The 14,647-nt window shown below is 45.5% G+C and overlaps 1 protein-coding gene across 13 annotated transcripts in view; it reads right to left on the bottom strand.

Annotated features, from left to right (window-relative positions):
• Positions 1-14,647, bottom strand: part of LOC111141988 (ankyrin repeat and sterile alpha motif domain containing 1B) — a 1,155,119-nt gene that overhangs the window by 23,446 nt on the left and 1,117,026 nt on the right. For all 13 annotated transcript variants that reach the window (XM_022494890.1, XM_022494891.1, XM_022494892.1 and 10 more), the window contains 3 exons: positions 12,037-12,048; positions 11,038-11,124; positions 4,378-4,515 (listed from right to left, as the gene is read on the bottom strand). In XM_022494890.1, coding sequence (XP_022350598.1) covers positions 4,378-4,515; positions 11,038-11,124; positions 12,037-12,048 — 237 coding nt within the window. The remainder of the gene's footprint in view (positions 1-4,377; positions 4,516-11,037; positions 11,125-12,036; positions 12,049-14,647) is intronic.

Below are 14,647 nucleotides of genomic sequence, written 5' to 3'. Positions count from 1 at the left end.
TCATTAAAACTGGAAAAAAAAAAAGGGAGGGGGCGCTCAGGAATTTTAATTTCATTAAACAGATGAGAAAACCAAGAAAGAAACTCATAGCAGAGGCAAAGTCAGAAGCTGGCATAGGTCTCATTGGTCAGGACAGTGTGGTTGACTCTACTGTTCTTTTCCCTCTATGCTTTGGCTTGCTGGTACCTCCTGATGGCAGAATACTATCAGCTGCTACCAGTCCACCGAACATGTCTGCCTGCATTTCGTCATTTCTGCTTCTCCCGTTTAGTTCCTTTTCATGGCCCACATTCAGCCAAGAAAACACAGGAAAGAGGGAGCTTCGTCTCCCACATCCACCACCCACCAGCATCATGACTTCAATATTCCCTGCATATTCCTGAGCCGGTCAGAGCCATACCACGTGCTGCGCACTGAAGATTACAGAATTTGGGAGTTGCACGTAAGAGAAAAAGAATATCAAAGACTGCAAACATTCTTTAAAGAGAAATGAGAATTTGCAAGGGTCTAGCAACAGTCATGGCTTTTAAGGCCATTAAAAAAAAAAACTTTCATATTTTAAAATAACTGAATGAGGTCCTTTCTAGATTTTTTGCAATAAATCTGCTAGTCCCACAGAGCATGCATTAAAATCTTTCTGACCTATCTCATTCTAGTACTTAGAAATCTGGATTGAGTGAACAGTATATAGAAGATGACAGTTTCCAAGTTACCTTGGTTATATCTGTTTTGTACTCATAGCGCCCTTCTAAGGATGATCACAGCAGGTTTGGAATTTCGTGGCCACTGAAACACTCATCTCTCGCCTCCCCCCCAACCTGGGCAGTTCTAGCTGCATGGTATCCCCCCTCGGCCCTCTGAGATCATGACACATTCTTCTCTTCTACCCAGTCCTACTGCTGCCTCAGCCCCTACGCTGCCTCGAAGATGGGATTTGGGAAGCCTTCTGTTCTGCAGTGGACGAGATGTTTTCTTGTTGTCATGACAGCGAGAGTCTAGAATGAAAGGAGGTCAAGTGCTTGCCAGTAGGTACATACCAGCTTTTTACATGGGAACCTGCCCCCTAATTCCGCTTTTGCTCCAGTCTTCTTTTCATCTACCTGTCATCTAAAACTGCAACTATCACAAGCTGAATTTAGCATAGATTCTAATGGAAACAGGCTTAGAGATCCTAAAGTATAACACTTCCTAAAGTATGTTCTGTAGAATGCCACCCCTGCAAGGTGCGCTCCGAAAAAGGCTCAACGGCCAGATGAACTTGGGGGACAGGACGCACTGTACCCCCTCCCGGCATCTGAGCGTATTAAAGGAGCAGCAGTGTCCCTTTGTAAGGGAACGATGTTCAACTCTCTTGGTAGATTTGTGGGGGCACTTGGGCCTCCCTTCCCAGACCACAAGATTTCTGTGGGAAAATACTTTGAATTTCAAATCTAACTCTCCATAAGCTGGAAGTGTTCTAGACACCACTGACTTTTCTCAATGATAGCAGATATTCATAACAACATATTTAGACCTGTAAACAAGGGTTAAAGCAGCAATAATTTTGCAATGAAAATGTATATGTATGCATGCATATCAGCTAAAAGATAAAATGGATACTTAAGGCATTCTTCTTTCTTCCTTTCTTTTCCTTTTTTCTTTTTTTTTTCTTTTTTCTTTTCCTTTCCTTTTCTTTTTTTTTTTTTCTTTCTTTTTTTGCCATTTGGGCAACCTAGGAGAATGACTCATATCAAAAAAATTTTAAAGCTTCAAGACTAGACTGAATATCGAACTGCCCTATGTAAAGGTACAAAATCTACACTCAAAAAGGGTTCTTTTGTTGTTTTTTTTTTTTTTTTTTGGTGCAGCAAAGCTGGTTGAATCTCAAAATTGCTCAAAGGCTGGTCAAGGCTGATGGCCTCTGTTGCTATTTTTGAAGTCAGACAAACTGTGTTCACCTAGAGAGGATTAAAATGGTGGATTTGTGGTATATGATGAAAATCCTTCCGAGCGGATACCAGAATCCTAAGCCTGTGGAGGTCTACCATAAATCAAACATCTGGGTGGAAAGATAAAAGATGAGGCAATATTCTACATGCTTCCAAATGTATCAAGGACATCATGTTGATCCTAAAACTAAACAGTTGATTATTTTTTCCCCACATTTTGCCTCAGTATCCTGGAATCACACATACATTGCTAAAAACTCAAGGGGGCCTATGGCCCACAGGAATCATTTTTAGTTTGAAAATAGGATATTGTTTGGGGTATGATTATAAAGGCCAGTTATATATTACTTTAAAAACCAACTTACAGAGAAATGCTGCAGTAGTCAGTGAAAAGCTGGAATTCATCCTGAAGGCTATCACAATATGAACCCTGGCATTCAGTGCAAACACTGTATGGAGGCAATACGCCATTCTAAGGCCTGCAGAGTCAATATTTTCTTTCTCTTGTTTCTGTTTTATTTATTTATTACTTCTATTTTTTTTCCAGTTCTTTTATAAGAGCAGTGGGAAAACTCTGGATCATAAACACACTTGTGGCAGGTCTATGTTACGGCGTTTAGCAGGAAGAGGACCGGGCTGCCAACCGTGCTGTCAGTAGGCAAAGAGAGGGAAGAGGTAGGGAAGGAGCGAACATCAAACCCCTGTTATTTATGAGGCATTCTCCACATGTTCCTTCATTTTAATCCTGATGAAAACCCACGAGGTACACGTCCCTGTACCTGGTTTATAGACAAAGGAAGTCAAGACTCAGGAAAGTCCTGCAACTCGTCCAAGACTAGGGCGCAGGAAGCAGAGCTGGGGTGTGAACTCTGATCTGCCCATTCTATGACACTAACCCAACTGCCTCAGTGAAAGGTGTTCCACGCAAACCAAAATCCATGTGGAGAGAACGGAATTTTGCGCTTACAGAAACAATGGCATTTCTCAAGAATGGGGAGTTATATTTAAGGCACTAGAAACCTAATGCTGACATGACCTTAATCAACACCATGGATCTCAAGCAAACAGACACAACCAGATATTCGAAGCAGCTTTCGTGGGTTTTGCTTTTTTGTTCTTACTATTACTCCATACCACTTTTATATTATTTTTCACATACCTACCCAAATAGAAGGGATTTTTTTTTTAAAGGCACATGAACATTCTTTCCTGTTTTCATTCTGCCAAAACTGAAAGAGATGAGCCACCTGCAGCATGATACAAATGCTCTGGGCATGAGCCTAATGGACCTTAGAATGGTGTGTATTTTGGATTATGGGAATCTTTGGTCCTTGGGTATTAGCCAGAGCTGACAAAGACTGCTCCAAGAAGTTTCAACCCATGACACTGAACTGTGGGCTGGCCTTCTAAGAACACATTATATTGCACTTACTGTGTAATTCTTCAAATATGTATATTTCTGTTTTTTTTTTTTAAAGATTTTATTTATTTATTTGACAGACAGAGATCACAAGTAGGTAGAGAGGCAGGCAGAGAGAGAGAGGAAGGGAAGCAGGCACCCTGCTGAGCAGAGAGCCCGATGTGGGGCTCCATCCCAGGACCCTGGGATCATGACCTGAGCCGAAGGCAGATGCTTTAACCCATTGAGCCACCCAGGCGCCCCCAAATATGTATATTTCAAACTCACTGGAGAGCAGTACATTTTAATAATTCTTCTGATTACAAATTATTTCATGGTTGCAACCATATGTGTTCTATCTGCTTCAAATACAGAATGCCCAATGTACTGTATTAGAAATACTGTCAAGCATTCATACCACATTGAGGGTATCTATCTACCTATCTTCAAGGAACACTTGTTCTCTAGAATTGCTTTCATTTCTCGTGTCTGTAATAAAGGGCTAATATTCAGACTAATGACAAACAGGACCATAAGTGTGTAATACTGTAAGTATGTCATTACGAGACTAACTTCTGAATAAGCAAATAGACCAAACCTTGGTGTTCCCAATTATTTTTTGTAGGTGTCTAATTTGTTTGACTACCTTTCAATAGAGAAGACCACAAATCATGATTGAGGCACTGAAATTATTTTTCTTTCCAACAAACCTAGATGGCTACACCCTACTATTTAGAAGTGGCCGCCAGAGAAACCAATAGGCATTACTATGCTTTGGTACCAAAGGAAGACAGGATTTGTCAAATCTGAAAAGTGAAGTTAATAGTTGAGCAACAGCAATTCGGACACCAAGTAGAAGCAGGGTTCTAAATTTAATGGATGAGTGACAATAGCGAAAAAGCTCAGGGAAACCGAGTCTGCAAAATGTCCTACCTCAGGCATACTTTAACACTCGAGAGACAAGCCAAGTATCTTAACTGTAAGTTAAGCTTTCAACAAACTGCAGGTAAATTTGGGGAAATGTTTTATCTGTCCAAAGACAGTACTCACCACATCAAAGGCAGTAAACACGTGACAGTAGTGGTGATTGGACTTCAAATCTTTTGTGATATAAGCAAACGTTGAGAGGTCTTCCGGGTCCTGGGCAGCACAGGAGATATTACGAATTTCATGCTCAGCAATTATGTTCTGGAATAAATGAAATAAATGACGGTTGTTTTCCTTTGCAAACCAGCATATTTTAGAACCAAGGCAAGTGACTTGGGAATCAGTTGCATTCCCCCTTTCCAGAATGTTCTAGACCAGCAACATTCAAAGTGACACAACAGGCTACCTGTGGGCAAAAATATACCAGGTCTGGAAGGAATGTTTTCATTTAATTAAAAACAACTTAAGGTAGTCATATCCTGTAGCAGTGGTTCTCACCAGGTGCTGTGAGCAGAAGCACTCTGGGTGGCAGACACGCTTTTTTTAAAAAACAGTAGTTACTAAGCATTTTATGGTTTTCGTTCCCCATATACACCTATAGATAGGCACTGCTGCCTCCTGCTAATTCTGTCTGGAAAGGATCATCTGTCATACTCTGCATGAGGGGAGAAACTCTGTCTCAAGGAGCTCTCTAAGCCCTTACCCATCTCGCTCCCCACTTCCTGTGCTCCCCACTCCCCACTGCCCCAGAGCAAAGACAGGTATAGAAGGAAGTGGGCAGCTGGAAGCATCAAGGTGCTCGCTCATTAAAACAGTTTTTTAAAGGATAGTTGACACTTAATGTTACATTAGTTTCAGATGTACAATAGAGTGATTCGACGTCTGTATGTTATGCTAGGCTCACTGCAAGCGTAGCTGCCATCTGTCACCACGGAATGCTGTTACAGTGTCACTGACTACATTCCCTCGTCTGTGCCTTTTATTCCCAGGACCTATTCACTCCATAACTGGAAGCCTGTATCTTCCACACCCCTTCACCCATTTTGCCCATCCTCCCACCCCCTTCCCTCTGAAAACCCTGTTTGTTCTCCATATTTATAGGTCTGATTCTGTTTTTTGTTTATTCATTTGTTTTTTAAGTTCCACACGAGTGAAATCCTATGGTATTTGTCTTTTTTGATCTTACTTCACTTAGCATAATACCCTCCAGGTCCTTCTGTGTTGTTGCAAATGACAAGATCTCATCCTTTTTATGGCTGTGCAACACCGTATTGTGGATGTGTACACATGTAGTACATGCACACTTTATCCATTCACCTTCTTTATCCATTCACCTATCTTTAGAGCCTCAGGTTGCTTCCATACCTTGGCTATTGTAAATAAGGCTACAATAAACATAGGGGTGCATGTATCCCTTTGAATTAGTGTTTTGGTTTTCTTCGGCTAAATACCCAGTAGTGGAACTAATGGATCAGATGGTAGTTCTATTTCTAACTTTTTGAAGAACCTCCGTACTGTTTTCCATAGTGGCTGCACCAGTTTGCATCCCCACCAGCAGTTCAAGGCGCTCGCTCTTGCAGACTCTGTGGAGGCTGAGGAGGAGAGGTGGGATGAGGGAAACAAGCGCTCTGCATCCTTCAGGTCTGTGAGCCAGGTTATGGGCTCTCATCAGACACTGAATCTGCTGGTGACTTGACCTTGGACTTCCCAGCCTCCAGAACTGTAGGAAATAAATGCTTATTATTTAAGCCACCCAGTCTGGTCATCTGTTAGAGCAGCCAAAACGGACTAAGACATCCTTCCTGTCTTTCTTGCCCTTCCCCTCATTTTCTGGAATCTCCCACTTCTCTATCCCCAGGAGCCCAGGGCTGTCTTTTAGCTGCCCTCCTCTGTGTTGCTCCATGTTTCCAAATCAGCCTCCCCTCCCTCTACTAAAATTTTTATTCCTCTCTTGCTGTGGTCCAGAGGGAAGGCAGGCTAACAAATGTATTCTATATTCAGTTAAGAATAACTGATGTGTAATCATCCTAACTGTTGTATGCAGTTAAGTGAGTTCGTATCGATAGCCTATGTAAAGAAGCACTTTTGAACAGAACTTCCTGATCTACCCATGGGGCTGGAATGTGATGAAGCCCTGAGAGCTTGCCCTCCCTCTGCACTATCTTCCCAGAACAGCGAGGCCAGCTCTCCATGCGGAAGGTGCGTCCGAGACCAAGGACACTACAGCTGGAGACTGGACGGTTGGTTTCCTCCTTAGAGAAGATGTCAAGGAGGAACTCATTCTTTCTACCATCTGCCACGCATCAGTTAGTGGCTCCTCCATAAATTAACGGTGGATGTCCACATAAGGAACAGGTGATGCATCTTCGTTTAAAACAGACTCCACTTCTGTTGCTCAGCCTCCATATCTAGGCATATTCTAAGGAGACTAGAGCTTTTAAAAGGCTCAAAACAAAGAGGGAGGAGGGGCTCATGCCACCCCTTCTTTGGGATGGAAAGTTTGGCAGCTCAGTACTTGCAACAGGGACAGACTGTTTTTCTTGTCTTTTGCCTTTCATCATGTTGAGAAACAGCTAAACAGGGGCCTGCCTTGTGGGTATAGAGTACAAGTGTGTGGTCCAGCCAGTTAATAGAGAGGTTCTCAGAAGGGTGTGTGATGCAAAGTGTGGGGCCCAGGAGTCAGCCTCTCCCCGTTTCCCTTACTCTTGGCTCTGCCAGGCAGGGCCTTTCTCCTGAGTCCCCCTCCTCAGGCCAGGCCTTCTCTGGGAGAACTTCAGAGAAAGCACCCGAAACAGAGGCAGCAGCCCCAGCTAAGGGCTGCCTGGAGGGGACCCGTGGAGAGGCTGATGCAGATGAGAACAGCACACATGCTTAATGGGCTCTTAATTTGACTCTGAGCTTTTTGGAAAGAGAAGTATGTGCTATTAAAAAAAAAAGAAGAAGAAGAAAAAGAGCGAGCACTTGTTTAAGCAAATGTTCTGAATTATTTTGTGCTTAAAAAAACAGCCTAAGCCCTGTTTGAAGTTGGCATTCAAAAAGCAAACAAACAAAAACCAAACCCCAGTGCTGCACTCTTCCTAATTTAGCTGGATGGGAAGACTGAGGAAGGGGTCAGGGCGGGCGGGAAGGCAAAATGCACGCGCCGGATGTGGGGACTGTGCCACCTCTTGCAAGACGCTGCTGGTTTGAACACAAGTCTGTATCCAAACTGTCAGAGACCTCTGGGCCGAAGGCCTCACTAGAGTTCTCTCTGGGCTGTGGATCTCCAGAAAGCTGCTGGGCCCTATCTACAACATTTTAGGACTAGGTCTGTTCCAAGTTCCATTTTGAATTCAAGACTACTTTCTGCTCTCCCTTCTTAAATCAGGACTAGTGGTTCGATTTGTTTCCTAAGTTCTAGGCAATACATTTAGAAGTTTCTATCTAGGTACCAAGCCCTTCTCCACGGAGCAGCCGAAGTCCAGGATTTCTTGGATTGAAAGGAAAGAAGTGCTTTGCTGGAGGGCTCATCTTTTCTGGCCTAACGGGTGTCACAGATACATTAGAGCAGCATACTGCAAACTGGCCGGTGGCGGTGGAGGGACAGCAGCCGTGTTTGGTTAGGGGATGGGGAGGTTGGGTCAGGGTTCAGTCCGTCCCCAGGACCAGCTGGCGGTAAGACTGCAGCGCAGTCACTTAGCAGAGGCCTGAGGCCTTCTGTTCCCGTCCCTGCACCGTCCGGTGGAACAAGCACCTCCAGCTCTCCAGAGGGAGAGAGAGCCCTGCAGCAGCCGGAGAGGGCCGTTTAGGAAGAAAGCACAGTGAAAGCATCAAATATGAATACGAAGGTGTGACTCCTGGCTCTGCCTCCTTGCAGGCTTAGCGGCCTCTAGCACCTCATCTTGTGAGGGCTTCAAATAGCCGCGCGCTCCTCAAGTCCTTCCAACCAAAGCGGCTCCCCAAGACAACGCCTCCCAGGGCAGAGGTCCCGGGGAGCAAACAGAAAGCAGGCCTCTGGAGTTCAACACTGCGCTCCTCTCCCACGGTGAGCGCTAATCCGAGGTCGGCCTTTGCTCCAGAACCGGCTGGCCTAGCGGAGCCCAGCAGGCACTGCCGGGGCCTGGCTGTCGGAGCACGGCTCCCCTCACAACACAGCCGGAGAACGGCCCTTCAACAATGCAGCCTCGAGGACTTTCGGAACCGGTCCTTCAGCCCTGGCTGGTGGTGGTGCTTCTCAGCCTTCTGCCCTCAAATCCCACCTGTGCAGCCCAATGCTCTTTCTTTCTTCTGCTGTTCTAATCCGATCTCTCTGCCTTGGCTTCTCACACACCAATGACCAGATGTGGCCCTGAGTCACCCACTCTCTCCCTATCGACTGTTCCATCGGGCTAGATCGGCCACATTGCAGACACTGGGAGGGGGACACTGTACACTTGTCAGTGTAGAAGTCGATGTCTCCCGATTCCTGAAAAAGCCATCAGGCACGTGGCATCGGAGAGAGGCTGGCTTTGCCTGCCACCAACACAGACATTTTGCCTTTGCTCTAGATTTTGCACATATGCTGAGGACCACCTCCAAGACCTCGAGAGCTATGCTGTCCTCTTTAGTGTTTCTATTCACACAGGATTATCTTCTGTGTATTGCTCAGTGCTCGCACTTCCACACAACAGCCACGGATGAGCAGGCATTTGTGGATAACTCATCTAATTATTGGCAACTAAAGCAGAAGTGTCTCCTCAAGGTATGGGAGGATCAGGTTCTGCAGCCCTTGATGTGTCCACAAGCCAAATGCAGCAGGACACGGACAGCGGATTCGAGAAGCTGCTGCTAATACAGGCCCAGCAGGTCACACCACCAGCTCCACAGAATGACAGCCTTAAGACTCTGGGCACTTTTCAGGGCAAATACCACTTGTTTAGGGGCGCCTGGGTGGCTCAGTGGGTTAAAGCCTCTGCTTTCCGCTCAGGTCATGATCCCAGAGTCCTGGGATTGAGCCCCGCATAGGGCTCTCTGCTCAGCAGGGAGCCTGCTTCTTCCTCTCTCTCTGCCTGCCTCTCTGCCTACTTGTGATCTTTGTCATATAAATAAATAAAATCTTTAAAAACAAAAACCACTTGTTTAGAAATTGTCAGAATCTAAGACTCCTGAGGTGGTTAATCTAAGGAAGTGTCAAACTCTGATACTAAAAATATATTGCTATTCATGGTTTTCAAATGCAAATAGATAGGGAGAGTTGCTCAAAGTTAGGGAAAACACCCAGATGCCAAAGCCTTTCTTGAACCTTAGAAACAGTAATGGTGTTGTCCATGAGAATTCCATAATGTTCTGAAACTTTAAAAACCAACTGACTATAATTTAAGGACAAAGAAAGTTTGTGCACCAGTAACTAAAAGTTGCTTCCAACTAATAAAGAAAGCAAATCAGTCGGGATTTTCCTGATGACGATCTCCACAGTTGTGATCATACGACAGTAATTGCCAACACCCTGTTGCCAGGTTGAAACTATCATTTCCTACAAGGCATCTGACTCCATGCTTTGGAAAGATCAGCCTGCACCGTCGTGCTGGGTTGTAAGCTTTCCGTCCAGGTTTCAGAACCATTGCTAAAACTGGGAGGTTGTTCTAAGTAGGCCCAGAGAGCCTGGGCTTGTCTGAATGCTGACAAAGCTATCTTCCCTGTTCTGTTGGATACACCAGGAAACCCCAGAACTGGCTGATTCTGATGCTCAGGTTATTATAGCCACCCAGGAATCACCGCCCGTGGGACCCCCCACCTCGGTGTCTAAATCCAATTGCCCCGGCCCTAAGTTAACTATTGTTTAGTCCACCTGTTCCATGACTTTGAGTCCCTTTCTTCAAACTGGAGTGAGTACAATTAGGGGAACCCCGTAGGGGGTCCAGAAAATAAATGGTACTCACCAACGGGGATCTTTCTACAGTTTGTCAGTTGGGACTATACAGGAATAAAACATGTGGACATCTGGGGGTTCTGTGAGGAGGAACTGGTCAGATTTGGTTGTTTATGGAGTGACAGTAGTCACACCCAAGCATTCTAGTCTAGCCCTGGTGCTCTGTCATCTTCACCAAGAAAGGGACTCTAAACACTTAAGTAAAATGCAACCTGGCTCTTCGCACTTGACCTCAGAGCTCATGAACTGTTTCCACTGTGAGTACAAAGTCACAGCATGCCTTGAGCTTTTTTTCTGATTGTGCCTCTTAAGAAAACAATACAGTCGAAATCCTCTCCTCTGTCTCAGTAGCTGAGAATAAACGCAATTATAAGATACAAAAGTCAGAGAATGTGTTCCTTGTGTCAGGTGTTCACTGGATCCAAAGAAAGGATGTAGATGTTGCTAGAGAAATGGGAAGACAAATGTCCTGGTCCTTTGGCCAGTATCATTTTCCTCTGATGGAGGAACGATGACAATGCTACATTTTCATTACATCCGTGACTTTTTTTTTTCTGTTGTAATGTTCTCTAGATCCAAAGGGCCAGATACTAAATGGCCACAGTCTGTTAGAGAAGCACACAGAAAAAGCAAAACATGTATAGGAATCCTAGATGAAATCCCCAGATGCAACGTGCCCTTCTGTGTATATGTATGAGTGAGTGAGTGTGTGTGTGTGTGTGTGTGTGTGCGCGCGCGTGCGCTCACACATCTACAGCTGTGTTCAGGGAGCAGAAAGGTGGAGGGCAGGACATGAATAAAATGGGAAATGCTGGGCATGATGGGAGCAAAGTATTTTAGATCATATGCCCAGAAGTGTATCTGGGGTACAAACCAAAGAGAGGTGCGGTACTCACCTTATTTGTTGCATCAATAAATTTGACTCCTTTATAAGAGACCGAAAGAATAATAGTGGGGACCTTCTTCATTTGCTCTGTAGACTTCTGAAATTAAAATTAGAAAGCTGTTAGAGCAGTTTGTGTTGCATGGCAACTGAAGCACATAATTTCTCTTCTTAAAAGATAAAAATGAGCCCAACTTAAAAACAACACACACACACACACGCACACATCAAACACACACCAAACACACTAATTTAAATGTATGTCTCTCTTCTCTTAGGCTCAGCCACAGTTTGGGCTTCTAAAGTGTCTGTCTTGCACTTGAGAATCTAAAAAGAGCTTGTTCTGCCACTTCCCGTGGGTGAAGGAAAACTCCTTTTTCCCTGACACCAAAGGGAGCAATGGAACAGCCCTGTCTCCCACTGCGATTTCAAGCAACCGTTCTTTGACTGGAGTTAAACTGTGTCAGAGTTAACTCCAAGGGTGAGTTTAGCATTAACAAAACATGTGCCACCACTCCCCCTTTCGCCCAGAGTCACTCTTTCTCCAAGGCACGATGTAGGTCTGAATCATGTAGTTAGAAGAGGGATTTAAGCACCTCATTGTGAATTTTTCTTGAACCTGGCCAAATCCCGAAGAGCAGACGAATTTGTCGCACCATCGCTGGTGACTGTGCAGGACAGAATACCCCCCTACCACAGCGAAGCCCTCCGGAACAGTCCATATTTTGAGCCACAGCAAAACCGGACAGTCCAGGTAACCTCCTTCGTCATTTAGAGCCGCTAGATTTCCTCAGGCTAAGTTCTTATGACAGATGTTCACACGGGCTTCACATGCTGCTAGTCTGCAGCTTTGGGAGTTTTATGCATGTGTGCAAACTTTCTCCACAATTTAGGATGTACCTTTTCTGTTTGGTTTGATCATTCATCACGGGTCTCCAATTGTCTGTGTCCTTCAGTCCCCACTATGGTTCCTCCTAATAATCACATTAAATAAACACTGAGAAGAACCTACCTGACAGTTAGCCTGATGGATTTTCCAGAGAAGACAGGTGGGAACAAAAGAGGAGAGAAAATACATAAGAAGGTGAGGAAACCATTTCAATAATTCACTGACAGCACAAAGTCCTAAGAAGGTAGAGGGAGAACAGGCTTTATGGGTAAACGCAGATGGAGCACAGCCTCTCTTGCAGGAGTGGCCGCGGGCTCTTCAGACCCCATCTCTCCCTTCTTGTCCCCTCATCACCGTTCACGGTGCCACACAGCCTTGTGCCTGACACACCACAAACTTCCACTGTGGGTGTTCCCCAACCACCTGTCTTATGGACAGTAAGGGAACTGGGAGAAAATATTACCCAATTTTCCATTTTTAAATTCTGAAATGTGACCAGAATTAAGGAAGCCTTTTAGTTGGATAGTGTGAATGGAACTCACTGAGCTTAAAAACAATATTACATCTTTCACGGATCAGTAAGAGTGTTACTATTTAGTATTTATTAAATGTTTCATATAATACAGAAAAAAAGCCTTTCTCCTGAACTGCTTTTTAACTAGTTTTAAAATTACCTGAACTTGCTAGTTTTCTTTTGTGGTTGCCAGAGATTTAAAGATTTTATTTATTTTTGTGTGAGAGAAAGAGCATAGGGGGTGCAGGGGGGGTCACAGAGGGAGAAGCAGACTCCCCACTGAACAGACAGCCCGAAGTGGGGCTCGATCCCAGGACCTTGACCTGAGCCAGAGGCAGACACTTAATAGACTGAGCCACCTAGGCACCCTGCCAAAGAAATTTAGACATTTTTATCTTTTTAATGCTTTATCCAAACAACTCTTAAAAGTGTACAACATAGGGGTACCTCAGTGGCTCAGTCAGTTGAGCCATTGTCTGCCTTCAGCTCAGGTCACGATACCGGAGTCAAGTCCCAGGCTCCAGCTGCCATCCCCGCTCCCCACCCCGCTCAGCAGGGAGTCTGCATCTCCTTCTTCTTCTCCCCAACCAACCTCCTCTCCCTCTTCCTCTCAAATAAATAAATAAATAAAATCTTTTTTAAAAAGTGTGCAAGATAAATCAAAGGTAAAGCTAGAAAAAATAACACTCAGTGTATGGATTTTAAGGCAAAATCATGGGCTGAGCTCTGCACAGGGGGAGAGCCACAGCCGGCATGGGCAGTGGCTTGGTGTGCTGAATGTGTGAGGAATTCTTTGCAAAGGTAACAATGGATTTCAACAAATTACCACGCTCATTTCTTGCCATGAATACATTCCATCAGACAGATCTAGCCATACCGTGAAGTAACATATAGCTAACATAAGATGAAAATATCAACATTGAGGATTAAGAAAAAAAACAAAAAAGGAAAAAGCAAAACCATTTGTTATCCATTCGGCAGCTGAGTGGTTATCGTAGGCATCCCACTGTGCTGGGAAAACTCTGAGTCTACTTCAGGGCATGTCAGACAGACCTCAAATTGTGTGCAAACTACAGTCTGTGGAAAGCGGCTGTCCCAAGGGCTGTGTTGAGCAGACTCGGAGCCTTGTGCCTGGGCTCAGAGGGAGAGAGGGTTGGGAAAGAGGTCTGTGCGGGACAGGGAGAGGAAGAGGCAGCACCGGAGGTACACGCTGCAAAGAGAAGCTGCAACACAAACGCTGATAAACGCACCAGCGACACGCAAGTGGGGCTTCCAGAGTACTGGGCAGAGAGGCTCACTTTGCAGGGGAGAGTGGGGCAAATCTTCATTACTCATTCAACAAGCACCATTCGCCTGCTGGGGCTGACTGGGCTGGCTTTTAAAGGATGGACAGGGATTTTCTAGGTGCCAAAAGAGGACGTTCTGGCAGAAGAATCCACATGGACATGAAATGAGAAATAATAGGGTGGGTTTGGGTAATTGGTGGAAGATGAGCTGGTGCAGTAGGTTTGGAAGCTTGTGACTTACTCTGCCAAGCCAGAATCCCCTGGAAGTGTTTAAGGAGGGGGTGGGTGGCAGAAAGACAACGTTGGTGATTGGATGCCCTGGAGCAGCTGAGGCTGGAGGGCCAGAGTCAGGAACGGGAGGTGCGAGCTCAACCGGGAGACCCTAAGCCCCCGAGCTGGAGCGGAAGCCATAGTCATGGAATAGATGAGGACTCGAGCGGCTCTGCTATCCATGTGCCGTGGAAGCCGCGAGAGCGAGAGGACGTCACAGATGAAGGGGCCATTCGCTGAGATAAGCGGGTACTACAGGGAACAGGCTTTTGCAGAAAACCCTAGCGCGCACGCTCAGTTCGATAATGGGGGGGGCGATGTCCCGCAGGAAATGAGAAATGCGAATCTGATCTAGAACCCCATCCGCATCGAGGGGGTGCCGCCTGAGGACATGGGAGCAGATGAGGTGGCTCGAGGAGTGAACAAGAAGAGCGCGAAACCTCAGACTCCAGGGGCAGATGGCAGAGAAGGTGCGAGCGGCGCCCGCGGCCACGAGGACCCACCGAGGAAAAGCCCGGGAAAAGAAGCCCAGCACAGGGGTGGCACACGTAGCGGCTGCTATTTTTATGGGGTCTTCTGAGTGAACTCCCTGGCTTTTGCAACTGAAAAAATGTGTTGCTGATTTTACGAAGAGCAGCTTGAGGACAGTGGTGTCCACAGAGGA

Source organism: Enhydra lutris, unplaced genomic scaffold (genome assembly GCF_002288905.1).
Source record: "Enhydra lutris kenyoni isolate GAN:26980312 unplaced genomic scaffold, ASM228890v2 scaffoldscaffold7, whole genome shotgun sequence".
NCBI lineage: Eukaryota > Metazoa > Chordata > Mammalia > Carnivora > Mustelidae > Enhydra > Enhydra lutris.
The sequence above is the reverse complement of the archived record's forward strand: the minus strand, read 5'-3'. Positions and strand labels throughout refer to the sequence as shown.